Genomic DNA, 27,024 nt, shown 5'->3' on the forward strand with positions numbered 1-27,024 from the left:
TGCATTCTTGCACAATATACTCAGAAGGAATCACCACCCAAATGTTTATTATTTTTCAGTAGGATGCACAATGCAAAAATTACTTTGACGCACTTTCTATAAAAATAAAGATCAAATCACTTGTTTCTATGAACACTTTTCGTAGATGCTGAGGGTATCGGCAATCGAAAACTAACCCACAAGGCAGCCCTGGATTGTCGGACCATCACACACTGATAAAAAAAAAAAAAATTACAAAAATTACAAGGCAGAGTAGGACGTCACACTTCACTGCAAAGCATTGTGGGAGGGGAAACATTGACCATTCGCTAACTTGAATCATCACCACCTGCTGTTGGGAGACTTGCAGGCAATCAACTCGATAACACTTGAATGTACTGTACACATTCTTAGCTGTCCAATTTTCTTACAAAAAGGAGCAATTCCATCCGTGAAAAAGAAATCTCTCCTTCAGTTCATTGTATTCCCTGTCTCTTAACTAGCAGGAGAACACATGATTTATAAATATCTTACTGAAAACAAATACACTTTACACAAATAGAATAATTTCCAAAATGATAATGAAAACATCCCATTAATGTCATGGTCAACATGCTGACTCTATCCTGGACTCAATCTTGATGCACACTTGGTTGCATTTGGCTTTTCTTTATCATTCCAGAAAAAATATATAATATCCAAATATTATGAAACAACATGCAGATATAGCAACACTTGTTTCCACTGACTTAACGCGTGTGCCTGCAGCTTTGCCATTTCACTGTTACACCTCACACTTGGTCTGTCATGTTCCCCTCAAATGAGCGTGCTGGTTCAGATGGTTTGGTACCCAGCCTGGCTCCTCTTGCGGCCTATCAGGTATGCAATGAGGACAATCAACACGAGTCCAGCGAGGGCTGCTCCAACGATGATGGGGATCAGCATCTCATCTTGATCCATCAGACACTCCTCCGCTGGAGACCAGGGAGGACAAGGATAGATGTATGACTATGTAGAATGGTGATGTGTTCAATTACTTTGAACATCAGCACTGACATTTAAAATAAAAGTACACACACACACACACACACACACAAAGAGTACATCGAGAAACTCAATGGGCATTTGTACCTGCGGCAAACTGGTTGGTAGTGACACCAAAAGGTTGAACCTGCAGCCTAAATGTGTTGAGAGAGAAGCTTGGTACTACGGCCAGAGTTTGCTCCGCCTTACACATGTAGGAACGTCCAAGTGTAGTCCGCAGGTAGTCAAGACTGTTGTTAATGGCTGAAAAGGGACCTGGACGGAGACAAATTTGGGTCTCATTTGAAATCTAATTACATAGATCAACGCATTTTGTCTAACATGTTGCTTTGTACCTGTCATGTCAGACCAATTGGCGAACAGGTTTATCCCGCTAAGGTGGTATTTACTGGTTGTGGAATTCTGCAGAGACAGTCTGGATTACCAACTGTGTCCACACAGAAAGCGTGAGTAGCTAGATCGCCGCGTTAAGGATACAATTACCAGGGTAAAGATGAGGTTGAGTGTGGTATTTCTGCCCTGAGACAGAACTAAGATAGCGTTGCGGGCTTCACATGATCCTGAAGAATTAGTCAGATTAGGAGTGATATTAAATAATTCTTGGACAGTCTAGGGGAAAAAAAACAACAGTGAGCGAGACGAATCTGATGTATCATTAATCGGAAAAAGATTGAACATTACAGAGCAGGATTTACAGTACCTTGTTCTGAGATTGAGAGACGTAGGAGAAATTGAGCTGTAGTCCCATTTGGGCCAAGAGGCAAACTGTGCCATTGCTGTTGCTAACGGAGTAAATCCCCCGTTCAGGAGGTCCGGGTGGTGTGGGTGCTGGAGTCGGTGTAACTGGAGCACGGGCAGTGGTGGTAGGAGTGGTTGTGGTAGTTTGAGACTGATCTGTTGTACATATAGTTTCTGTAGAAACAAAGCAAGGATTGTTTGGTGACAAGGCAGGCACATTTACAAAATAACATAACAAAACTAGGGACACAAAAAAGTCATACCAGCTGAACTCAGATCACTTCCTGGCATGTATGCTTCAAGCCTCATGTCGGAGAATGTGACTGTTTGCCCCCCAAGTCCAACAGAGGTGGCGCTCACACAATGGTAAGTGGTGTTGATTGCTGCCCAGATGCCAGGGGAAGCTGACTCAACAGTTACCACAGCTGCAAATAAAAACAATGGAAGTCAGTAAATCAAAATTTGATCCAAATAAATGGACCTTGTTTCCTGAAACATCAATTAAATTTCACTATGTGATTAGCTTTGACTAAAAATGCACAATCTATCAGACCTTGGTTGAATTGGGTTTGCCATGGGATAAGATTCCTTTATTTTATCCACTGGATTAAAAACTTACTCTACAGTATGTTACACATCTTTCTTGTAGTGCGAGTTCTCACCAGAGCTGTTGGCCTCAAGGAAGATGGAGGAGTCACTGAGGTTGTACTGCAGCATCAGGGAAGCCACACTGTAAAGACTTCCGTTGGTGGAGAAGCTCAGGCCCAGTGTGTGTCCAGATCCAAACGTTGCCACCAGCCATGGTATGCTGCCGGCAGAGCCACACGAGCTTTTTCCTACGTCGACTGTGGTCGTGTCGGGCAGCGGCACCTGCACGGTTCTCTGAGGAAAGACAAGTGGTTGATTCCCAATCATAGTGGATGCTAGGTGGTAGCTCAAATGAATCAGTTCTAGCTGGAAAAACAGTATCATCTGCTGTACGTACCGGGCTGCTGGAAGTGTTGTACGTGATGGTGAACAATGCAGAGAGCTCAGCCTTGATACACGTGGAGTTCCTTTCCCTCACTTCAAGGGTAACAGCCTGGAGCAAGCCTGCAATATAGTCGTACAATACAACCATATGGTTTTCCAAATTTAGGATTGGGACCCTAAAAGGGTGAAATTATTTAATAATAGCTTTGGGTCCCTATAGAAAGGTTTGAGTCTGGACCGCAGCCCAACTATTGTGTACTCTTGGCCTATGCCAGGGCTTCCCAAGTCCAGTCCTTGAGAGCCCCTATCCAGCCTGTTTTAGATGCCTCCCTCCTCCAACACAACTGATTGAGTGTTTTTTTTCCCCAGAAAAGTGCAAAAGACACGAATTGATTCAGAACTCGGCTGCCGACGTAAAAACCAATAACAGATTGGCATTTTGAGTGTGAGTCCGAGCTCGAATAATATCCTTTAAAAACTCACCCAATTACAAATAAAGCAATAGGGCACAGGAGCTTCATGATTTAAAAAATTCCCACAATTCTTTTCTCTTGCTCTACAGAGTATACACAGATAATGTATGACCTAAGAGTGCTTTTTCATGTCATTTATTTCTGTGTTGAATAGTTGTCAATCGATAAAGGGGGGACATTTTTTTTTTTACAAATTAAGTCCCGGCTACGACTGACATAATTAAAAACAGCTGATTATTGTCTGTTAGTTGCACACCATGTAAACACTGGTACAGTTGTGCTGAAATTGTCATTACACAGCCTCCTGGCCAATTCTTTTTATTATTATTATTATTATAATTATTATTCCACTACTACACTCAATATTCAGTACTCTCCCCAACCCCCATCACACCACAATTTCAGAACTGCCTGCTGAAACTTGAACCTGTTGCAACCTCTATTCACCCTGTAAACACACCTCACACAGTTTACACAACAGATTAATAAAACACAAAAAATACTTGCTCTGCTTGACTTTTCAGATGTAGATTTTTTTTTCATCTAAATGACACCGTAATAAACAATGCTATTATATTTATTAACAAGAATGATAGAATTAGATTGACTTGTATTCATGCTCTGGGTTAGCAACTGGGAGTGTTTTCAGATGTTAACCTTGTATTAAACTTGATATGAAAGTCAGTAGAAGAAGCAGCTCAGAGTTTTTTGTGCAACACAAAGCAGCACACAAGTCACATGAAGCTCTCAGATGACAATAATGCTGCTGCTGCACAACACAACATCAATAAAACTTGTATGATAAATGACAACACAATACAATTAGTCCAGAGACTTCTCATGTATTGTGATTCACTTTGACAGCATTTTGTTTCAAAACTGACTGTAGATAAAAAGGAAGTCAATCCCAAAATGTTCTTTACAATATTATGTTCTGTGTAGCGCCACTAGCCTAAACACTGCATTCTGATTAATATTACGTTTGCGGAATATGAGTTAAGTAGCAAAATCCACCCGTTTTTGTCCACCTCAGGACAACCTTTATTTATTTATTAAACTCACTTTTATTTATTTTTGATTTTGACAGTTTTGGTCCTCCATACCATTTTGCCATTTTCTGTTGACTGAAAATGACATCGCAGTTGCTCAGGTAAGAACTAACCATGGCACGGCTTCAGAAAACAGGTGAGCCGTGATTGCTGGTTACATGAGCAACTGTGATGTCTTTTCAGTCGACAGAGTGACAAAATGGCCGCCCCCAGAGATGGATAAAAATCTGTGGCTTTTGCTGCTTAACTCAAATTTCACAAGCTCAATATTAATCAGAATGCATTGTTTAGACTATTGAAGACACATAGAACATATTATTGTAAATCATTTTGGGGGGTTGACTTCCCCCTTTAAGCCAAACAGGAATTCCCTTGCTATTCAGTTGGGGAATTAATTATTTTTAGGATAAATAACCAAATGTGGGTGGAAGAACGATATGATATGTGGGTCAATACCTAATATATACCAACTAAAGCATATTTTGTGACATGTGATGGAACCAATTAGGTTTGGTAAAATAAATAGATACATAACATTAACATGTATCATTCCATGCGAGTTGATAACACCAATTTGCCTCTAGGCAACTGTTCACGTAGTCTGCAAAAATACTCACCCAACAGGGCAAACCAGATGAGAAGCAACAGCGAGCCACAAGCCATGGGGAGTTTCATCCTTTCCGTCGTGCCGCTACAGAGGCTACTAATGTACGGAACTAAATTTAGCGTTTGTGTCACAGAGACGTTGAAAGTCGCGATAGATGCCGTTCGGCCGCCGCTGCTCACTCGCAGGTGGGACCTCCGCACAGAAAAGTGCACTTCAGTGGGCGGACTGTCGAATTGAGCGAAGCTGCATCGAACGGCGCCTTGTTGTTCTTCGTCTTTTTTTTATTCGGAGATGCAGATGAGAATGATTTAACGCCGTGCCGATTATAACGGCGATCCCACTGTACGTTGGTCGGCGACTGCTCTGGCTGGAACCGAAAGCTATGAAACGTCACGTGAACTGGTAGCGTCTGCAGCTAGCGTGTCACGTGAGCGCGGCCCTGAGCGCGGTCCACGCGATACTTGAGAGGACAACCTCTCCGAAATAAGGCGACACAACTCGATATTTGTTGACGTATAAATAAATATCTAATATCTAATATAAATAAATACTAATAATATCTGTGATTATTAGTAAGGCAATTCAATAGTGTCAATAGTCACAGAGTGTAAATATGGCACTATGTGAAAGAAATGCAAAAGTAGGTGTACTGTAGCGTTTTTGTTTTGAAAAACAAAACAAAAAAACTATCACTGTCACGTTGACAGTGAAATTTTCAAGATCCACAGGATATTGTTGTCAGTGATCGTTTTATACACCAAACTACCAAATGAAAGATAATAGACTTTCTCCAGAAAAAATGTCTGCTTCTGCATTTTTTCTGCTCTTTTATAATCGGCAGTAGAAAAAAAAAAAGGTAGGAGGTTGCACAAAATGCAGCCGTTTCTCCCAGCGGACTCACAAACTGCTTTCTTATATCTAAAACGGGGTATAGATCTGTTGGCGGTTGTGCATTAGTTGTTTCCAAGTTTGAAATTTACAGTGGAGCATCACATGCTCCCCCTCCCACCCCGTTGAAAAAAAAAAGTTACAGTTCATACAAATTACAATGACACTCTGCTCCAAAACGCTGGCCTTTAGTATTTACACATTCGGTTCACATAGGAACTAACAATGAAGCACACTTCGGCCTTTACGGTTTTAATTTCTGCGCAGCGTGAGTTTTTGGAATATCCTCCCATAAAAATAACTCCATTGGATTGCGGTAAATGCATGACGAATATCATTTGTTAAAGACACCTATAAAAAATAAATTAATCAATAAAGTAAATGCACTTTTCATTCACAGGAAATGATAGCATGTGACAGCTCTCTCTCGCTCGCACACGCACACAACTGCAAAGTACATGTATTGTGGTTAAGTCAGCTGACAGGCATCAATTCACGAGGGAGTGTAAAACCCCAGCAGGAACGCACACTGCTTTAATGCTCCTCTTCAACACTTAGCAGAATCCTGCTACATTCTCCTCACACATCCCCGTCCACATTTTGAACAGCAGATAAGGCACTTTTCAAACATTGAATTTATATTGCTCTAGTCTGTAGTACAGTTTTCAATACGTTGCACAATTCACACTCTAAAGAAAAAGGGACAGTTGAATCCTAAAAAATAACAGTACTTAGGTGTCAAATCATTCATTAAATATCCATTTATTTCTGCTTGTCGTTGTTACAATGAAAATAATCTAATTTCAAACGAAAAAAAAAAAAATTCAGCACATGACATTAGAGCAATTTGGTAAAACAAATGAAACCTTCAAAAATAATCCAAAGTAGTTCACCTGCATTGTCATCGGCCACAACTCTCCCTTCACATCAGTAACAATCAAACTTTCTAATAGGGATAACTTCTTCGGAAGAAATTAAACACTTAAAACTTCTACACAACAAAATTCACCCTGAAATGATTTCAGAGCAAAGCAATAGAGGGAAAACAAACAAACAAAAACATCCCCTCCCACAGCAGTAAAACAAAGCAAAATGAAAGGAAAGTGCATGTCTTTTTCCCCCCTGAACCAAACAAACGACCTGGGTCATTCCTCCAGCCTCCTCTTGGACTTAACTCCCGTGGCAGAGCCCAGAGCCATCGCATGTGGGACAAAACCCAGCCAAGTCTCGATTCTCGGGATAAACATGTGACCTGGATGCTGCACCCAATATCATGACACCAAGAATAAAGTTGGTGGCTGAAGGACTGTGGGGCTGCTTTGGGGACCAGCCGAACACTTGACGAAAACATGGCTCCACACTGCTGCCCCCTCAGGCAACATAGTGATACTGGTTAGGCGTCTCCTTGTCACGCTCCATGTAGTCTCGGTCTATGAGGGACTCAATACGCTTTTTCAGGTCGCCGGGCTACAGGGAGGAGAGAGTCAGAGACAACTGAGCTTTGTAAGTGTGCATGAACATGTGCTGAGAGAGAAGTTTTAGACTAGTCACCTTGACAGGGAACTTCAACTGGTTGTAGAGCTCTGACACAAGTAAATTGTGACTGAGGGTCTTCCTCATCTTCATGATGCGCACCACGGCTGCATCAATCTGATACTGCCGGTCTTGAAACACCCGCTCTGTTGTGCTGACCTGCTCCTCTACCTACAAGGAAAATGTAACTTCACAGCAAAGCAAGCACTGATTTTGGGACTGGGCACTCCATGAAATGTGTCCTTACAGTTTCTTTCATTTGGATCTGGTTGATCTTGATACGGAAAAGTTTGTGTTTGAAATCATTATTGAAATTGAAACGGTCCCCGTCCTCTACATCTTTCCCCCGTGGAATCTTGTTGAGGACGCGGGCTTTTCCGCAGGCCAGGGACTGCAATGTACGCCTGAGCTCGCCCTCCTCTGTACGGCAAGGGAAAAGCTAAGTTATCCCTTAGGCGTGTCTACTGACTTAGCTACTAAATCATTGAGACAATAAACAAACAACACTAACCTATACCCGTAGCAGTACCAATCTCGTCCATGCTGAATTCTTCTCCCTCATTGAACATCAGCAGCACTAATGTCTGGAACAGGGAAACCTGTAGCTCCTTCCTTCCCTACAGGATGATGAATGAAGTTATCAAGGCAAGCTGAGTTCTGAGCTATGATAATGTATGAACTTACTTCTTTAAACTCCGCCTTAAGGACAGCATGGCCGAGTGTGGGCTGCCACTGCAGCTTCCTCCCACTGTGCTTCCCCAAGTAGAAGAGCTTAAACACTTCCTGGAGTTTCACCATCTCAAAAAAAGAAAACAAAACTGTAAAGGTCAGAGATGATTGATTAGCACTATAAGTGCAATAATAGGTGCACCATTGACTTACTGGACAGGATTTTACACCTGCAAAATCTAAGGTAGCTGTAAAATCCAATAGATCGTTTCGAAGTCTCAGGATTACCCAGAATGCACTGCCCAGCGTACATTTTGAATGTCGTGCTCTGCTATCGCTTCATTTGTTACTGTTCAGCAAAGCAAGTAGGACTTTTGCTATGCCTACTACGTTTGTTGTTGTTGGCTGTACAAATCGAGGAGGAAAAGTCAGAAAAGGATTCTACAGACTCCCGAAAGTAATCACAAATCAGGGATTTCAACGCCCAGAAAAAAAGTGAAAGATGAAGATGACTGCTCATTTCAAAAGGATGAAACAAGGAAAGTGACTTCAGACCAATTGAGCATGCATCTTATTTATTAGGTTGTGCTGCGTTTCTTGAATGAAGGAAGCACTTTGCTCTCACAACCCTCCGGTCACCATCATGTAAATTGTAAACACACACATCGCAAACCCAGTCGGCCACAAAACTGTCATCTGGAAGTCCAGAGTGGATGATCGCATGGGATCGTGGGATATGTTACTATTTTCAGCACATACCCGAAAACACTCTATACTGATCCATTAAGAGCAATTCCAATAATTCTCCGTGGACAAAATACGGCTCAATATTTTAATTGGCAATATTAGATATTAGAGATATTAATGTAAAAAATATCTGTGATTGTGGCTGTAGGAAAGGTGTGATAGTGATGTAAGTGATTGAGTAAATTATACACAAGCGGACTATTTACTAATTATGTGACTTCTGAAGGCAAATTGATTGCACTGAACTGCATTTAGTGGTATCAGAATACAGGGGGCTCAGTTCAAATGCACACCACAGTTTTCAGATTTAAATTTACTTTAAAATTTGAAAAACGTATTAATTTCATTCCACTTCACAATGATGTGTTACTTTGTGTTTGTCTGTCACATACACACTCAAGTCTGTGATTGTAAGGTCACAAAATGTGAAAAAGCATAAGGAGTATGAATCATTTTCAAAGCACTGTATGTGGACAATGAATAATATAAATATGGTTATGGTTTAACTGATTAAGAACAACTTCACTATCTCCCTCATACTTACTTCTGGGGGCAAGTGAACCTCCATCGGCAAGTACGAAGGCCAGTAGCCCATGGTCAGGATGTTGACTGTTAGTTCAATGTTGCTTGGCTCACTCTGGTTTTGCATGTACTGAGAGGAAACACCAACATTTCATGCACACAATTTGCATGAAATTACCTTTTACATTCTCTCATTACATTTGATTACATTTTCAAAGTGGCAATATGTGGCCAGAGTATGTGAGTACCTGTTTGAACTGGATCATAATGTCTTTGGAGAGTTCCATGTCCTTAAACATCCCTTCTAGCTTACTGGTAAATGCTGCACCACATTCTGAATGAAGTCAAAAGCACAAACATAACAGCCAAAACATGTCTACACTTTTTCAATGCTTCGTCATTATACGAAATTCCCATTAGAATATAGTGTCCAACTTTGCTGGATTTATACTAATTATAAATTGGACGACAGACTCACCATGTTTCAGCTTGGAGAGCATGGACTTTTCAGCATCTACAGAAGCACTCTTGCCAACCAGTAGACGCTTGGCCAAGTCTTTCTTATAAAACGCTTCAAAGACATCTTTTCCTAGACAAGAAAGCAAGACAACAATGGTGTTATTTGTATATAACGAGTAGAAGCATTTACTGACATTTATGCCCCTGTTTCTATTTGTGTTGAAACCATCTTGTGTAGTCGCGCTTTGCACGCCAGTCACTTCTGTAAGCAACAACCCCATCCATGGAAATTTGAATTTGACAGTGAGTTGTACAATGTTGTTGTGAGGTGTATTGTCACATTAGCCGTGCAATGCATCAACACCGTAATCCAATCTTCATTGCACAAAGTGAGCCCCCCCACCACCCAAAAATGTGTAACTTACCATGTATGAAGCGGAATATTATCATTATCTTGTCAAGAATTCTCTCTAGCTCTTCCTCTGTAGCCTCTTTGTTACCAGCTCTTAGTTTTGAATCCACATATTTAGCTGGAATGGAAGAAAATAGAAAATAAATGCTGGAGTGAAGTAAAAAATAAACACTGGAATATGCAACCTATAACTCCCACCAAAGGTTTTACATCAAAATGATCAGATGAACAGTCCATCTTTTATTTTCAGACAGTTGCAAATTTTGTACTAAAATTGTTTCAGTATTTTTTTTATATTTTACATAAACACACATAAACCCGATACAGCATGTATTTATCCGACTAAAGCGGAGAATGACGGGAGTAACCCCTCAAAACAAAACCTGAAAGTGGTTGCAGTGAAAGACTGGAAAAGCATAAAAAGAATGCTAAAGGCTTGAGACACTTATTGCATACAAATTAAGTTTTATCCACTTTCATGTATTTTAAGTCTGCTCCAGTACTTTTGCCTAAAAATGTGGTATTCCGTTACAAATGATGCTGTCGCCAAAACTGTATGACATTCAGAAATCGTTGCTTTTGGGCGGAATCATCGTACCTCCAAAATCATCACTTTTCGGGAGATCAAACAAAAGCATGTTTGTTTGACCAAACAAAAGCATGTTTGTTTGACCATTAACAAGAGCAAGAAACACATTTTCAAAACTTTCGATTGGCCGATTATTAGTGCAATAACACACACTTATGTGGACTGACCAAATATATAGATTTGTGAAAAAATGTTAAATTGACCAAATTATGACATGGGAGGTTTCGGCCCAACACCAACGAGATGTAACTACCAGTAAATAAAAGCTGAAATGTTGATCTTCTCTCTTACTCTGTTCATCTTTTGATATCAAACTCAAATATAGAAAAATAAAGGAATTGAATTTACAGTTTCTGAGAGGAGTATACAAATTCTATTGATTCTTAAACTCAACATACCAATGAGTTCTGCGGGTTTGTTAGGCCTTTTGTTGATAAACGTCTCAAAGGCCTCCTTCATAGCGTTGATGAAGCCCTCATTCCGTGCAAAGCAGCTCTGAGCCACATTGTCCATCTTGTCCTTAAAGTCCAGCAGCTCTTGTACCATGTCCTTGTCTTTCTCTGGTGTACAAACAATCTCTCCACCAAAGGACTATGGACATGAAGTAGATATTATAAGGTCAACGGGACAGTGTATGTGTGAGGTGTTTGTCTGTGGGTGTAATGAGCACACCTTAATGTAGTCCCTCCAAAACTGCAGTAATATGGGCAGTCCTCCATTCACCTTACTGAACAGTTGGTAAAGGAGGGCCAGCTCGGTCACACGATTGCCGTCCAACAGAACGCTCAAACCTGTGAAAATGTTACACAAATTTGTCAATATTAAATGGATATACAATTTCATATTAAAATAATACATTCTATGTAATTGAAAAAAATCTTTTCCCAACAGATCATTTAACAGTAAAGGATAATCAGGATATGTGGACACTCGGTAGATGGTGAAAGTGTTTTAATATGATGCACACACAGAAATAAAATAAAGTTTTGGGCTTACGTACCCTTTTGCAATATTGTAGTCATGTGCTCTCCTAAAAGTTGTTTCTCAACACAGCTAATGAGAGGTTTCCTACAAGATAGTAAAGACTACATGAGAAAAGGAAATGGAACAAAACATGTACAGTTGAAACCATACGTTTATGTACACTACATACATTTTCTTGCAGTCTGACGTATTTTAGGTTTGATTGTTTAGTTACAGTTAATTCAAAGAGACAATAATATGTTGGGCGGGGATCAATAACACTGTTTACAAGATGATACCACATATTGTAGGCATCCTTTTTTCATCTTCCAAGGGCGTAACCATCTATCTATTTTGCATATATAATACGTTTTTAGTGATACACTTTGACATTATAAATGCAAGTCATACTGGGTGCTGAGGTCGAGGTAGCTCACGATACGATCATTCTCCTCTTCCAACCGACGAGCCACATGGTGCAGGTACTCGGGCACCTGGTTGCGTGGAAAACAAAAGTTTATGTAATATACTTGTGCGTGAATTCATTCGCACTGACATGACAGATTAATTAATGCTGCAGTGTTACTCACATCTCTGTCTTGCATCAAACGCTGTCCCTCTGCAGCATACAATCGATTTGTTTCAAACAAAAACCTCTCTTCAAAAGCCACTTTATAAACCTATAAAGACATCAGATCAAAATAAAACGCTATGCTTTCAGCAATGTTGGCAGTCAATTGTCTACCTGGAGGTCTGAAAGCATTCCCAGCAGGCTTCTCAACAAACTGCGGTCAGCTGTCTCACCATTCCGCTCAAGTTCGATCTGCTCCAAAATGCCATCTACTGTACGCTTCTGGACAACACTATCACTTACAATGTGGATACGGAATAGCTCCAGCCCAGTATCCCTGAAAGGCAGAAATAAGCAACAATCTCCTCATTGCACTCAGCAAAGTGAGTGCATGGGTCACAATTACCAGATGGATGGGAGCAAGGAACTTTGCAGCACATATGTGCGATCCAGGAAAAGAAAGATGCTTCGTATCATTATCTATATAAAAGAACAAGTAAGACAATTATTGTTACACTCAATATCTACACTCAAGTTACCATTAAGTACAAAGGCAATGAGCTGATCAAACATTACAGTTTGCCGGCAATGATCCAGCCAGCAGCGATTCATCCTCTTCAGGAAAGAAAGGTTGTCCAAAGACTCTGTGAGCTCCATATTAAGAAATAAATATTTCAGGTCACCTTTAAAAATTGTCTTTCTGGACTTTGTGTGGTTATAATTAAAGTAATGTAAAACTGCACTGCGTCACATTGAGGAGTGCCTCTCTCATGTAAATGCATGATCAAAAATCTAACACCTGATATCATGCAGTACTCATCCTTCTAAGAGTGTCAAAACTGAGCAAATATTTCCTATAGGGGCATAATTTTGGATACAAATGTCTCTGCAACAAATCTGGATGTGAAATACAGTGCATCTCATATGTTGAAACAAAAAACATCACAATGGTTCGGAGGGTTGAACATGCTGATTGCAGAATAAAAGGATATTCTCTAAACTGGTAGATCTGGGCTTGCACGTGATCCTCACAGACCTGCCGTAGCTGCTTGTACAATGTGGGGGAGACTTTATATGAACACATGTTCTCCACAGCCTTCAACAAGAAAGAACAAGACAAAAAAAATATCAAAACATTAGGCGTCAACTATGTTGGATAATGTATATTAAGAATTTCAATTTAATCAAAACAGACGGAAACTGAATAGATTCACTTTCGACATCTAAACTTGTAAGACTGACAGACTACTTGGCAATAAAATAACAGCAAACCTGATATAGCTCTTCAAGGTTGTACTTGATGGATGTGCTGTTCTGGATGGCACTGACTGCATCTCGCAGTTTCAGCCAAGTGTCCTCAGTGTAGTTCTCAGCTAATTTGGGCCGATCTGTAATGAGCAAAGCACAGCCAAAACCATGTAATACTGATAGTCAGAGTACAATTTTCGGTTAGATTGGCTGTAAAATATATTGGTTTATAACATTGCTTACTTCAAGCTAAATATTTGCAGTTAATTCAAACATCACTGATTAAGTAATATATATGTGGTATGATATTTTGAGGAAAGTCTATATACTGTATTCTACTTACAGCCCAGGGCATCCAGTGCTAGCACTCCAACTGTTACCTCAAACATTTTAGTTCTAACACGTCAAAAAGCTGCAAAACATTGCCAGGGGTGTCAAGTAAGAAACTTCAGTTTCATAATAACAACGTTAATGTGATTTTAAGTTCCACATTTGAGTCATTTAATGACTTAATTACCAAATGTGCAAATAATTTACACCTGTTATAAAATCATATGTTGACCTTTAATTGGCAGGGAATAGTCATCCTGTCTTTCAATATAAAACGAGGTCACTGTGGCTAACATGATGTTGAGAACAATACCTTTGAAATTTTTTATCACTAATTTCTTGGAAGAGACAGATTTTCCTGAAGACATGGAAGATGTCCTGGTCATCCCGTTGGTGTCCGTTATAGCCGAGAAATTGGCCCTCTTGTCCTGTCTGGTGTCTTCGGCCATGATCAGATTAGCTCTAAAAGCTTAACGCTTGCTCTTTCCAAGTGTTTTTGCGAAGTTTTCTTTGATTTCTCAGCCGCCTAGTTACCATATAAAACCTAATCCTTGAACCAGGTATCTTTGATTATTATAAAATGCGCTAAGGTCTTCATACGGCACATCTGCGAGAAAACCATTCGTAATGTTGGGTTACTCAATCAAATAAAACAATAAAGAGAAGCCAGCTAGCCAACAGTGTGCTTCTGTAACTGTAGCATACTTAAGGTAGTCGCCGCAACGCATTAGCATCATTGCTAATCCACAAAACGTTTGACGACTTACAGGGACGAGTTGGTTCGGTTTTAACATCGCGGCGCGGAATAGTTAGGGTTTGTGTCACGGGTCCATGTTATTCATGCTGACAGATTGTTATTGTTGTTGTTTTTGTGTTTTTTGTCCAAACGGTTAGCTTGCACAACAAAATGGCTTTTCGGTTCATTTGGACAGGTGCATCTTGGGTGAAAAGTAAACGAGTTGCGTTCATGTACACTTTGAAACGGCGTGTACTTGAATCAAGACACAGAAACTAACCATATTAATATGTTGAAAGCGGAAGAGAACAATAGATAATTTTAATACAATAAAAAATAAACCAAAAATCCTCATAATATAATGAATCATGTTTTGCTTAGCTTTTGGGAAGCGGTTTGATTTACGTACACTATTTCCTGTTACTGAATGGACTTGAATGCAACTCTGAATAGTCAGATCCAAGTGAGTGTCGGATGCTATGGGCGGTGTTTAATTCTGGATAGACGAGACCTAACGTAACCATTCATGCAATTTCCTGTGGTTTTGTGTCACCTGTCACAATGGACGTGTTGATATTTGTCCGTCTACATCTTTCGTGGTTACTTGCAGAGGAGTCGTGCTAATGTTCTCCCATGATTCCAGTTTGTTTCAGTGAGGGTGTCTGAGCGGTAAGTTATGCTCACTATACCAGCAAGCATGAGGGCAACTGGGCAGGGAGTTGGTACACACAGATCGTCTTAAGGGACGAAAGGCTGGTTGGAAACGTTGTATTGTTAATGTAAGTGTCACTCTGTGTGTGTGCGTAAACTTGTTTGATAATTGTTTGATTTTGCCAGTCACAAATCTCTTGCTAGCATTGGCAGCAGAGCATCAGTAAAGGCTAACGTTAGCTTCCTCTTCAATGAATTAAAAAGGAGGCAAGATATCCTCAGCACTGTGTTAACTTGCTACGTCGTTCAACTGCATTGTGTCACATTTTACTAACGTTAACATCAAGTATACCCCATGAGTGACCTTTGTCTCCATGCATTTGACAGGTTAGCTAGCACTAACGTTTTTAGGGTTAGCACTTGTAAGGGCGTAGCTGTTTTTTGTTTTTATGATTTTTATGTGTGCTGTAGCCTGCTAAACAGGACAATAAACATTTTTACAAGTAACACATTAAATATAAATAGCATCAAAAAGATACACGGAATGAATTTCGTACTGTCCGCATACATCACGTTTGTGACAGTTATTCATTCAGAATACAGTACAAGGAAGTCATGCACTATATCACTTGCATGTACTGCACTTCCAATCAAGTGTCAAATAATGTGGATGGCAGAGCATAAACACAGATCTCATTTCTGTCCTACTGTTGATTCTGCTGGCCTGTCTGTGTGCTGTAGGCTGGCTGGGAATTACATAAGCAAAGGTGTTGTGGTCCACTAAATAGGTAATCTTAACTTCCAAACCTTTGTGTGATTAATATGTCTGTACAGTGAATTGGATTAAAAAAAATGTCCACCTCAAGAGCCATACATTATTATTTTTTAAAATTGAACTTTAATTGAACTGGGAAGAAAATTGTTTCCATTTGGTCTATTGTTTGGGAAATGAGAAATTGTCTGTCTGGCATTGCCCTTTTACATCTCACATGGAAAATGGCCCTTTCATCAATGATATTATCACTGTAATAGTCTATTTCCATACTGACCATTCTTGTACAGATAAACTGATTCCTACCGCTCTTGTTTTTCTTTAGCTTCAATGCCTTGGCCAAGATGAGTGTAAAGGCCTTCGAGCTCATCCCGGCTGTGGAGCGGGACCTCCTTATGGGCGACAAGGCTCGCATCAACATTGAATGTATCGAATGTTGCGGGAAACACTTGTATGTGGGAACCAACGATTGCTTCATCCACCACTTCCTGCTTGACGAACTCACTTCCGCCAAAGGGAGACTGACTTACTCGGCTCAGAAACTGCTGCACAAATACTTGGGCCTTAAGAAGCCAGTGGCCGAGCTGCGGGCTGCCTCCGCTTTAGAGCGTCTAATAGTCCTTTGCGATGGAATCGTTTTTCTTGTGGACATGGTGACTCTGGAAAATGTGCCGTCAACATCAGGAGGCGGCGCCAGGATTAGAGGTGTGACTAGGTTCTGCATTAATGAGAATCCGGTGAACGGTGATCCATTCTGCGTGGAAATGGGTGTCCTTTCCTTGAAGCGTAAGACAGTGCAAATTTACATGGTTTATGAGGACAGGGTGCAGCTGGTCAAAGAGGTGAGCACGCCGGAGCAACCCTGTGCTGTCAGTCTCGATGGTTACTTCCTGTGCCTGGCGTTGGCGACACAGTACATGATCCTCAACTACAACACAGAAGCTGCTCAAGATCTTTTCCCTTACAACAGTGAGGAGCGGAAACCCATTGTAAAGAGGATTGCCCGGGAGGAGTTCCTCTTGGCGGCACCAGGTGGTCTTGGTAAGTTGTGTCATGTTGAGCTTGAATCCATTTCAACTCAAAGCTTAGCTTCAATTCAATGATGCTCAAGTTTTGGGCTTTTAATTTTGCATGTTATTCATGTACTCATGGCATTTGCAACTCGCTTACAACGCACCTTTTAAGTTATTTTCTTTTAGACATTTTTCACGCACACACACCCCCACACACGCCCACACACACACACACACACACACAAAAAACAAATTTAATCAGAGCTGTCACTATATTGTGTCATGATGTTTTTTGGGGCCTGCTTGCATCTAAATGGCCATTATACCATACTATTATGAAATAATGTGATTATGTGGTTGAAAACTCATGACCTTCTGCCCCGTCATGACAATTATATGCAATACAAAGAGGGCACCACCAACTACCACACACGGCAATCCTTTTTCAATGTACCTCCATCTGCTGAATCTAGTCGGTCATTACACCCACGCAAGCAGACATAGCCAAACGGAAAAGTTTTTCTTTAGCTGCACATTTATCCGGCGCTGCGCCAATAATTGAACAGGTTCCCTCTTGGCTATTGCATCACTGCTTTGCAAAGTCTAACTAACCTATCATCAATACATATTAATCTCATGTCAATCGCGCTCAAATGAGATAATACGATCTGCCGTCTCTTTAACATCTTCGCCCCCCCCCCGCCCCTTTCCGATAGGCATGTTTGCCAACGCAGAAGGGGCTTCTCAACGGGCCCCCGTCAACTGGTCCGAGAGTGTCATTGGTGCGGCTGTGTGCTTCCCATATGTGGTGGCCTTAGATGAAAGCTTCATCACTGTCCACAGCATGTTGGATCAACAGCTGAAACAGACACTTTCATTCAGGGATGGACGCATTTTGCAAGACTTTGAAGGTACTTACGCACAAATCTTACTACTGTTTTTTTTCTTTATCTTCATACAATGTAGAGTAGTGGAGTTCTGACAAGTTGTTTTTTGTTTTCTTCTTAGGGAAGGTCATTGTGGCATCCACTAAAGCTGTGTACATTATGGTGCCCTTGCCGCTGGAGAGACAGATCCAGGACTTACTAGCCAGCCACCGAGTGGAGGAGGCACTTGTCCTAACAGAGGGAGCACAAAGAAGTATTCCCAAAGAAAAATTCCTGGTAATAAACAGTCTGTTTGTTATGTGTTCTGTAATAAATAATAATTGTGAAATATAATTTGGCCCCTCTCCCCCAAAAAACTAAAATATATTTTTTAAACTAATTGTCTCCACGATTTCACAGGTTTTGTACAAAAGAATCCTGCAGCAGGCAGGCTTCATACAGTTTGGCCAACTTCAGTTTGTAGAAGCAAAAGAACATTTCAGGTATTTTTTTTTTCATGTGGCATTAAGTTGTCAGGGCAGTCAGTTGGCTTCCACCACATTCCATTCTTTCTTGTGCTTTGTAGGAAAGGACAGCTGGATGTACGTGAGCTGATTTCTCTCTACCCACTGCTACTGCCAGCTTCTTCTTCCTTCACACGCTGCCACCCTCCTCTCCATGAATTTGCAGATCTCAACCACCTGGCACAGGGTGATCAGGAAAAAGTGTTGAAATGCAAGAAATTCCTAATCAGTTATTTGACAGAGGTAACGTAGAAAATCGATGTTATTTTTATGACACATTTGAATGTTTTTGTTTGTTTGTATTGTCAGAGGTTTAATGATTTTGTTATTTTCCATCCATGTGCCTCATACTTTATTATACACGCATATCCTGCTCACTTTGCAGATCCGAAGCACAGAGGTAGTTAATGGTTGCAGAGAGGATGTGGACACTGCATTGTTAAAGTTGTATGCTGAACAGAATCATGACAGCCTTCTAGATCTGCTAGCATCAGACAATGCCTGTCTGCTCGCAGACTCTGTCCCCTGGTTGGAGAAATATCAAAAGTATGTATGCTCTGTGTGTTTTGTTTTCCATCCCTTTCCAGGCTGCTTTTGAACAGACAGTGTAGAGTAAATGATGAAATGGATCAGACAAAGCTAAAATTTCCCATTAAAACAGAAACTAGACTGCACTTTAGACCTTTTGTTTAATGTTTAATTTATTGAGCACCTGACTTAAGAGTCACATGGAGAAATGGAAGATGAAAATTTCATCTTTAACTCATTCACTGCCAGACATTTTCAGACCCTCTTTTACCCTAACCTTTGAAAAAAAGTGAAAAAAATATATTAATGAATTCCTGGAATTGAATAGCTGGACTGAAAAGACAAGAACATTCGGCAATGGCAGTGAATGAGTTAAAGGCAACCAAGATCACAACAGTGAGCGTTGAGATTAAATGCAGAGTTGATTCATGTCTTCATAAGAGCATTTCTGTCAGATCTGCAGTTGCCTATTACCACTCGAGTATCATGTAGTACGTTGTATGAAAACTACTGTATAGCAGTAAAGATCTTGTTTCATCAGCGCCCTTTTCCTTCCTCCCTGAGCCAGATATTTTGCACTTGGGCTGCTTTACCATTCTAATGGTCAGGATCCGGCAGCACTTCAGGTAAACTCAAACCAATGTGAGACACTGCAATAATGTGATAGGACAGAGTTCTTAATGCACTTCTGTTTTTCAGATGTGGATTCGTGTTGCAGACAGGGAACTGCAGGACTCTACCAGACCTGATCTCTTTGAATACATTGTAGATTTTCTCAGCGCCACTGCCGATGTGGACCTTGTGTGGAAGTTTGCAAATTGGGCTCTACACAAGAATCCAACTGTAGGTCAACCTCTATTATTTGCTTGCATATTTCAGTTTCAGTTAATTGTTAAATGATGATGAGAAAAAAGCGGACTCAACCAGAATAATAATTTGTTAAATAAATACCTCTCCATTACTGTAGGTCAAAACGGAGCATTATCTTTGTGGACAGAATTTTTCATGCGGGTCTTGTATTGGAGTTCATTTGATTGTGTACCTAATTTTGCGGCCACTGAGTATATGTCTATTCGAAACTGGTTCTTTTCCGTGAATATTTCCTTTGATTATAGTGTATCATGCAATTTAGTTCCAATGGTAACGCAGGCATTCATTTTTCTTCACAGACAGCTGTCCACATCTTCACTAAGAGGCCTGTTGGTAAAACCCAGTCAGACATCAAACCTGAGGATGTCATTACATACCTGGAAAAGCACAGGGAGGCTCTTCTTCTCTACTTGGAACACCTGGTGCTTGAACAACGGATCCAGGTACTGCTCACAGAATCTTCATTTGATGGTGAATAAAATAGCGATAGTAGCATGTGTTGTACATGTGGAGCTTATTGTTAAACTAATTTTATATATACACTACGAAAGCTAAAAACAAAAATAGAACCTTCTATTGTTTTGAACTTCAAGGACCCATTGCCTTTAGATGGCCCATGTTTCACCAATAAACTCACTTTGTGTATTTCTTTTACTCAGGAATATGCAACCGGCATTCATTCTCAATAATATAATTCAGTTTTAGAGCAATCTGAAAATAAAATTCACCGGGAATGCCGTCTTTTCATCGCCAAAATTGATACGCACCAATGTCTTGGTGTGACATCAGCGAAAGAACCGGAGACAATTAGTACAGTCTAAAACGCTAAACATACGTCGCTTATGAAGTCCGAAAACCACGATTAAGAGTCACCCAAATTTATGTAGACATCTCTACTTATGCCGAAGTCATTCTCATAAAATATCAGAATGATAAACTTCTCCATAGGCGCTCACTATTAGAGAATGGGGGAATGAGTGGCTTGGATTCATTTACTCTCTCCCCGCTTGTTTTTCTTCAACAATAATAATAAATGAGATTCATATTGTCTCTTCAAGACACCCAAGGACACCTAAGTGTCCCATTTTTTTGGGGGGGGGAACACACCAGCCGGGAGAACCAGAGTTGTGCACTGGTGACCTGGCCGGACAATTCTTGTTGGCCGGCCGTGACCACGGGGATGTCGAGAGGTATAAGCCTGGAGCACAGGGAAGGAGGATGACTTGGATCCTTGTTAAAGTAAACCATTCCATTCCAAACTCCAACCAAAACTCATTGAAATGATTGCTGCAAATTACACTAGTTGTGTTTTGTCTCGCCCATTTTGTGTTGTTTTGCTTAATTCCTCAACTTTCACAAAAAAAATAAATAAATAAATAACAGCAAGCAACCAGAAATATAATCGCAATTTGCTGGCATCATTCTGGCGCTGACGTCATGGGGCTTACGCAGATTTTGACCTAAATGTGGGTATTACAAAAACTGTTAAAACCCAACAGAAAACAAGACAAAAATTACAAGTGAGTCTGTTTTAGGGGGATTTTTTTTTCCTGTTCTCATCATTTTTAAATGCAGAACTATAAAATAAGTGCCAGTGATTAGACCATGTTAGAGAACCTAGATTGCAGTTGTGATGATTTTCTTGTCTGTAGGAGGAGCAATTCCACACACATCTGGCAGTCTTATACCTGGAGAGGGTCTTATCTTTAATGGCAGAGTCTCCGACCAATGAAGAGCAGCTCAGCAGATCCAGAGAGAAGCTCCAATCTCTACTCAGGGAGTCAAATTTGTACAAAGTTCAGTATCTTTTAGGTGAGATCATGACTGTAAATGCCTTCTTGATTCTAGATTAAGAGCTGTTTGATATTTTATTGGGCAACATGTTTCTCATCACTGTCATACTTACATGCCAACCTTACAAATTTTGTTGCAACACAGAGTTTCCTTTAGATTCTTTCTGTTAAAAAAATTACTGCTGTGAGTGCATTTTTTATTTTTTGCTCCTATGTTGTTTAGGTAAGATGGAAAACTGTGAGCAACTGCTGCCGGAGTGTGCAACTCTGTATGGAAAATTGGAGGACCATGATAAAGCACTAAACATTTTAGTGCACAAGCTGAGAGACTTCCAATCTGCCGAGGCCTTTTGCATTTGGACTTCGTCTTGTCGGGATTCTGCTTACAGACAGCAGGTGTTCCACCTCCTACTGGGGATGTATCTTGACAAAAGTGCCACCGCGAAATCTCAGTTGGCTGTGTGCAATGACAGTGGAGATCTAGAAATGGCAGCAGTTGACCTCCTGAATCGTCACGGAGAGTTGTTTGATCCTGTCCATGTGCTGAGGACACTGCCGGAAGGCTGGTCGCTGCAGCTGCTACGGCCCTTTCTGGGTCGAGCCATTAGGGCTAGTATGCATGCCTCCCGCACGTCCCAGATTGCCCTCGGGCTCGCCCGCTCTGAACACCTTCAACTACTGCACGACAAGGTGAGTGTGTGATTGGATACATACAGTATATGCATCCATACATGCGTATATAGATGCATATCGTGTCATATAAAAAATGTCTACACATCCCTGTTCAAATGCCATTTTTTTTTGTTAAATTAAATCTTTGAGAGGATAAGTTAAATAACTGAGATAATGTGGTTGCACAAATTTGTGGAGGAAATATTGCACAACAGTGACATTACTAAGAACTGTACATGGCTCTAAAATAAATGCGAAAATGAGAAGTAAACTGTTCAGGGAGGAGGACCGTAACATTGAAGGAGCTTTTCTGGCAAGTACTTGCTATTTAGTACATTTGACACCAATCAGCAGTCTTCATATGTCTGGGCTTGGGTTTCACAATATAACGAAAAAATATTGAAATCGCGAAAATGGCGGCCGCAATATGCTTATCGCAAAGACATGAAATAATTTTCTTATGGAATTGTATGCTTGTCTGAATTTGACCAGTCAGATGCAGACTTAAATGCGTATCGCCACCCAATAGTTTCACATTATTTAGGGAAATTACAATTAATTAGCTAAGAACACATTGATCTTGATTATTTTGCCGCATGAAAAAAAATATACCGATACTTCTTTTATTAGATTAAAAAAAGGCAATCTTGATTAAATGTTAGGTTAAATATCACAATAACATCGATATCGCTATAGTCAACACCCATACTGCATGGTTTTCCAATATCCTGCAACCCTAGTCTGAGCTATATAATTCCAATATGTATGTTTGGTGGTGGTCGGAATTATGAGCACATTCCAGTTTGTGTTAACACAAAACATTTCTCTGAATGGTGGCATGTGTGTACTGACTCTCTTTTAAAATGAATTTGAATGTGAGTGGTTAATTGTAAACATAGCCAAATGCCCGCTTGTAAGAGGGTTTGCACACTTGTGCAACTACATTATCAGAGTTTTTTTTTTTTTTTTTTTTTTTTTGTTTTTTTTTAACACCGCTCTAAAAGATTTTTTTTCAACTGAGATGGTGCAGGTTATAGGTCACATTAATGGTGGTAAAAGTTTTGAAAAGATTTGTATTTATAGTACATGCCACAATTCAATAAAAGATCCCTTGTAATTTTAGTAGTTTTTACTACTGGAACTCATTGCACTCACAAACGTTTTTATTTTCTGATCCAGTTGAAAGAGACAAAGAAGCCAATTGCTGTGTCGACAAAGAAGGGATGCCACTTATGCCACAACACTTTCAGTGACCCTGAAGTGGTGTGTCTGCCGGGTGGCGTGCCTGTCCATACACATTGTGTCGCCCAAAGAGTGAGGGACTCCCCATCAAAGAGACAATTACCTAACAGCGGCAACCACACGTGAGCCTTGGCTAATCACGCAATAGTGTAATCTCTGATTCGAAGCACTAAAACGACGCGGAAGTGCTGGCTTTTGGCATCGCTGATGACTTTGGGGACGAGGGCAAAGCATCCATTGCTGTGGTCAGGTCGCTCATGGAGTCTGCAAGAATCACAAAGACAGCGATGTGTTTGGCAGAAGAGGAAAGTGGAATTGTGACAGGGAGCAGATGCTCTGAGCGTGTGATGCAGTTAAAACAACATATTCAGTTTTGTTTTGTTTTTTAACAAGGACAGAGCCAACTGACCTGTCTCTTAATTTAATCAGAAACAAGACTCCTACACACATCTGAGCGTCGTTGTTTGCCCTCAACTTTTCAGTTCACTCTGAGTGACTGGTTTATTAGCCATTTTGTCTTAATTCTGTTGCAAACCATTTTAATGAAAGAATATGTATGAACGCGGTTACAACGCATATCCTTATTAGTCTTATTAATCTAACAAGCACCATGCAGAGTGTTGGGTACTTTTGAATCTAAGGCCCAGTTTTTCAGATGAAAAGGCTATTTTGGCTGTTTATCTTCTGCCTTACAGAGGAAGTCAACCCAAACATATTTTTTTCAAGAATATGTTCTCTGCAGGCCCACTAGTTAAAACAAGGCATTGTGATAAATATTGTGTTTGTGGAATTAGAGTTAATCCATCCATTTTTAGCCATGAGTGGGGGGCGGCCATTTTGTCATTTTTGTCGACTGAAAATGACATCAAAGTTGCTGAATCACAGCTCCCCTGAGCAACTTCGATGTCATTTTCAGTCGACAGAAGTGACAAAACGGCCACCCCCAGAGATGGCTAAAAATGGGTGGATTAACTCTAATTCAGTAACTCATATTCCACAAACACAATATTTATCAGAATGCCTTGTGTGTGGGTTGACTTCCACTTAAAGCTCTGGTTATTGTAATTAACACCATACATACCTGTATGTTGTAATTTACTGTTTCATCTGGTGACTTTGATGACTTTCCCTGTTGATGATTCAGTTTATTGCTTACCTCTAAGCGCATGATGTATAAATGACAAAAAGATCTTTAATTACCTAAACAATTGACAAAACATTGCTTCCAATTCAAAGCACCGTAATCGTTCCTTTTGCTTTGTTCAAATTGATTTATTTCCCCGGTGATGCTGCTGTATTATCATTGCTGCAATTTCCAGTGTTACGCACAGGGTGACCGTAAGATATAAAATGCATGCAAAATGAAGCTGACGTAGTCAAAATGTAACTTACTCAGTTATCAGTTATTCAGTTTCTATTCTGCAGCACTGCGAAGGTGGCATTGCAAGTATCTGAAATTAGTCATATGTAACATGTAATTTGGAATGACAAGTGAGTGATTAATCACTGTCAAAAAACAGACTTTTCATGATGCGTGATGAATGTTTCAACATCTTTTACTGCGATTCAGCACAGAAGGGAATTTGTGGGAAAATAAAAGTTAAACCCCCACTTTGATACTGAAAGAATAGGATATTTAAGCAAGTCACACTGGTTTCACCCTAACACGGTTACAAATTCATATGTATGAAATACTTTTGTATTTGAATTGTTTCACTGTCCGTTATGAAAATTGATCACACTGTAAACCACAATATACAAACTCCTAAGAAATTCCTCTACTGCTTTTTGACAAATGTTTTACGGACTGACATAGTGTTTTGATTCATATATAGATTAGTAGACTTACTTTTCCACATGGCATTTATCCAAAAACACTCTTCAGTGTTTAAAACTCGATCACTCTGCAAAACACAAAATAATTGGAATCACCACAGAAGTAGTTGTATTACTATTATTTTTTTTTTTTTAAAGACACAAACTAAAGTTATACACATGTTCATTTCATAGGATCCTCCACCATCATGACCTGACTTAAACTAATTGGAATAAAAAAGACATACAGGTGTATTTCATAATGTGTTCGGTTATGTACGTATGTCAACATTTTGTACCTCTTTGTTGCTTTTCATGTCAACTGCAAGGGGGATGCAGTGTTCAATCTGCAAAACCATCCCATTTAATAAATTGAATACTAAACATTCAATCTTGTTGGTCTGGATTCCATGAACTGCGCTTAAAAAATATGTTCTACAGATGTACCTGGAATGATGTACCATGGCTTTGTTTCACACGGGCCTCTGTCTTGAGGAGATATTTTGGTATTTCTGATTTCTTAATCAGCACTGCAGTGGCCAATTGATTAATGTACACAATGTTGATGTCATCTTCACCAAGCTTGCCTCCAGTTGTGAACAGTGAAGGCTGTCCCACTGGAGGATACACAACAACTCAGAGAGCTGATGTACCCCACAGAATAGCAAACCTACAAAAACCTTACGATGACAATGTACGTCAAAATAACATGCACATTACATTAATATGCCACTTGTCCTTATTAGGGTTACTGGTGAGTGGGTGAGTGCTCACCAGCCAATCACAGCCCACTGAGCAAGCGTTCACACTCATTGGACAATTTAGAATCTTCAGTCAACCGAACATGCATGTTTTGGGGAGTGTGGGAGGAAGCTGGAGAACTCAGAGGAAGCCGACGAAGTGCAGGGAGAACATGGAAGGTCCGAGCTCTGATTCAAAACCAAATCCAAATCTCAGAACCGTGAGAAAGATGTGCTAACCAGTACCACTATATCACTGCGTTGCATGTGCACATTCACAATTTGTCTACGCAATTATTTTTCCATTAAATAAACTACAAAAAAATTGTTTATTTTATTTATTTGTTTGGTATGGTATTTTATTTTCCACATTAATGAGGTTTCAGATTAGCAGAAAAAAATGTTTCACAGAGATTATAGATAGGTTATTGGTTTGTTATCAGTCCTAATTCTATCGTACATTTTTAAATTAAAAAGCATTAATGCAGTGGTGGATGTATACTTTGTTACTGTAATATACTGGGTATATATGCACTTGAGTATTTATTCTTTTGACAACTTTTTACCTTTACTTTTACACCATTTGAAAACATAGGCCTATTTATGTTTTGGCAGAAATAGGTTAATGTCAACTGTGGTAAAGATCTTGATGGCTGACTGACCGACATCTTGGGGATTAAGTGAAAAACAAAACAAAACAAAAAAAAAAACCCTACTGCCCCCTTTATGTTGCTCAATGATCTCTACTCAATGCGTTACGTCCAAAATGTAAATAAACTAAATAGTGGCCTGTTTGATGTATGTTGTGCTATGTGTCTCCAACTACTTTGTTGTTTGTTGTATGCTTTTATATTAACCTACTTGACCAATAAAGAAGATTGTGATACTAATTACCTGTATGATGTATTTTTAGTTGCTATTAGCAATTAAAAACGAACAAGGGTTTTGGATCAACAATGCGGGCTATCTGTGTTAGCTGCTATGCTAACGGGTCAAAAACAAACAACTG

General features: G+C 40.0%; 3 protein-coding genes across 8 annotated transcripts; 1 reads left to right on the forward strand and 2 right to left on the reverse strand.

Annotated features, from left to right (window-relative positions):
* Window positions 1–30: 30 nt before the first annotated feature.
* Window positions 31–5,312, reverse strand: lamp1a (lysosome associated membrane protein 1a). The gene is made up of 9 exons (XM_086024796.1): window positions 4,873–5,312; window positions 2,747–2,853; window positions 2,424–2,643; window positions 2,025–2,186; window positions 1,724–1,935; window positions 1,507–1,632; window positions 1,359–1,425; window positions 1,111–1,278; window positions 31–953 (listed from the first exon to the last, which is right to left on the reverse strand). Exons 1-9 carry the CDS (start codon window positions 4,928–4,930, stop codon window positions 814–816), a joined length of 1,260 nt encoding a protein of 419 aa, XP_085880922.1. The 5' UTR covers window positions 4,931–5,312; the 3' UTR covers window positions 31–813.
* Window positions 5,313–6,367: 1,055 nt separating this feature from the next.
* On the reverse strand, window positions 6,368–14,740 carry cul4a (cullin 4A). 3 transcript variants are annotated; one of them, XM_086025166.1, is made up of 20 exons: window positions 14,107–14,740; window positions 13,488–13,603; window positions 13,207–13,311; window positions 12,792–12,860; window positions 12,622–12,695; window positions 12,390–12,552; window positions 12,235–12,324; window positions 12,056–12,138; window positions 11,682–11,749; window positions 11,354–11,472; window positions 11,080–11,272; window positions 10,106–10,210; window positions 9,700–9,810; window positions 9,470–9,555; window positions 9,244–9,351; window positions 7,968–8,081; window positions 7,795–7,900; window positions 7,531–7,703; window positions 7,302–7,454; window positions 6,368–7,217 (listed from the first exon to the last, which is right to left on the reverse strand). In XM_086025166.1, exons 1-20 carry the CDS (start codon window positions 14,240–14,242, stop codon window positions 7,122–7,124), a joined length of 2,268 nt encoding a protein of 755 aa, XP_085881292.1. In that variant the 5' UTR covers window positions 14,243–14,740; the 3' UTR covers window positions 6,368–7,121. The 3 variants fall into 3 exon arrangements, with proteins under 3 accessions (XP_085881292.1, XP_085881294.1, XP_085881293.1); XM_086025168.1 differs by having other exon boundaries at window positions 14,561–14,739; XM_086025167.1 differs by lacking the exon at window positions 14,107–14,740 and adding an exon at window positions 13,807–13,945.
* On the forward strand, window positions 14,123–25,666 carry tgfbrap1 (transforming growth factor, beta receptor associated protein 1). Of its 4 annotated transcripts, none has more exons than XM_086025163.1 (13): window positions 14,123–15,308; window positions 16,278–16,993; window positions 17,682–17,876; window positions 17,974–18,128; window positions 18,252–18,334; window positions 18,418–18,598; window positions 18,741–18,901; window positions 19,452–19,509; window positions 19,583–19,726; window positions 20,053–20,196; window positions 21,406–21,565; window positions 21,770–22,236; window positions 23,398–25,666. In XM_086025163.1, the coding sequence occupies exons 2-13, from the start codon at window positions 16,297–16,299 to the stop codon at window positions 23,584–23,586; spliced, it is 2,634 nt and encodes an 877-aa protein (XP_085881289.1). In that variant the 5' UTR covers window positions 14,123–15,308; window positions 16,278–16,296; the 3' UTR covers window positions 23,587–25,666. The 4 variants fall into 4 exon arrangements, with proteins under 4 accessions (XP_085881289.1, XP_085881288.1, XP_085881290.1 ...); XM_086025162.1 differs by having other exon boundaries at window positions 14,123–15,198; XM_086025164.1 differs by lacking the exon at window positions 14,123–15,308 and having other exon boundaries at window positions 16,471–16,657; window positions 16,771–16,993.
* Window positions 25,667–27,024: the final 1,358 nt, after the last annotated feature.

This window comes from Filicampus tigris, chromosome 3 (genome assembly GCF_054856515.1).
Source record: "Filicampus tigris isolate MCC_2025a chromosome 3, RoL_Ftig_1.0, whole genome shotgun sequence".
Classification (NCBI taxonomy): Eukaryota; Metazoa; Chordata; class Actinopteri; order Syngnathiformes; family Syngnathidae; genus Filicampus; species Filicampus tigris.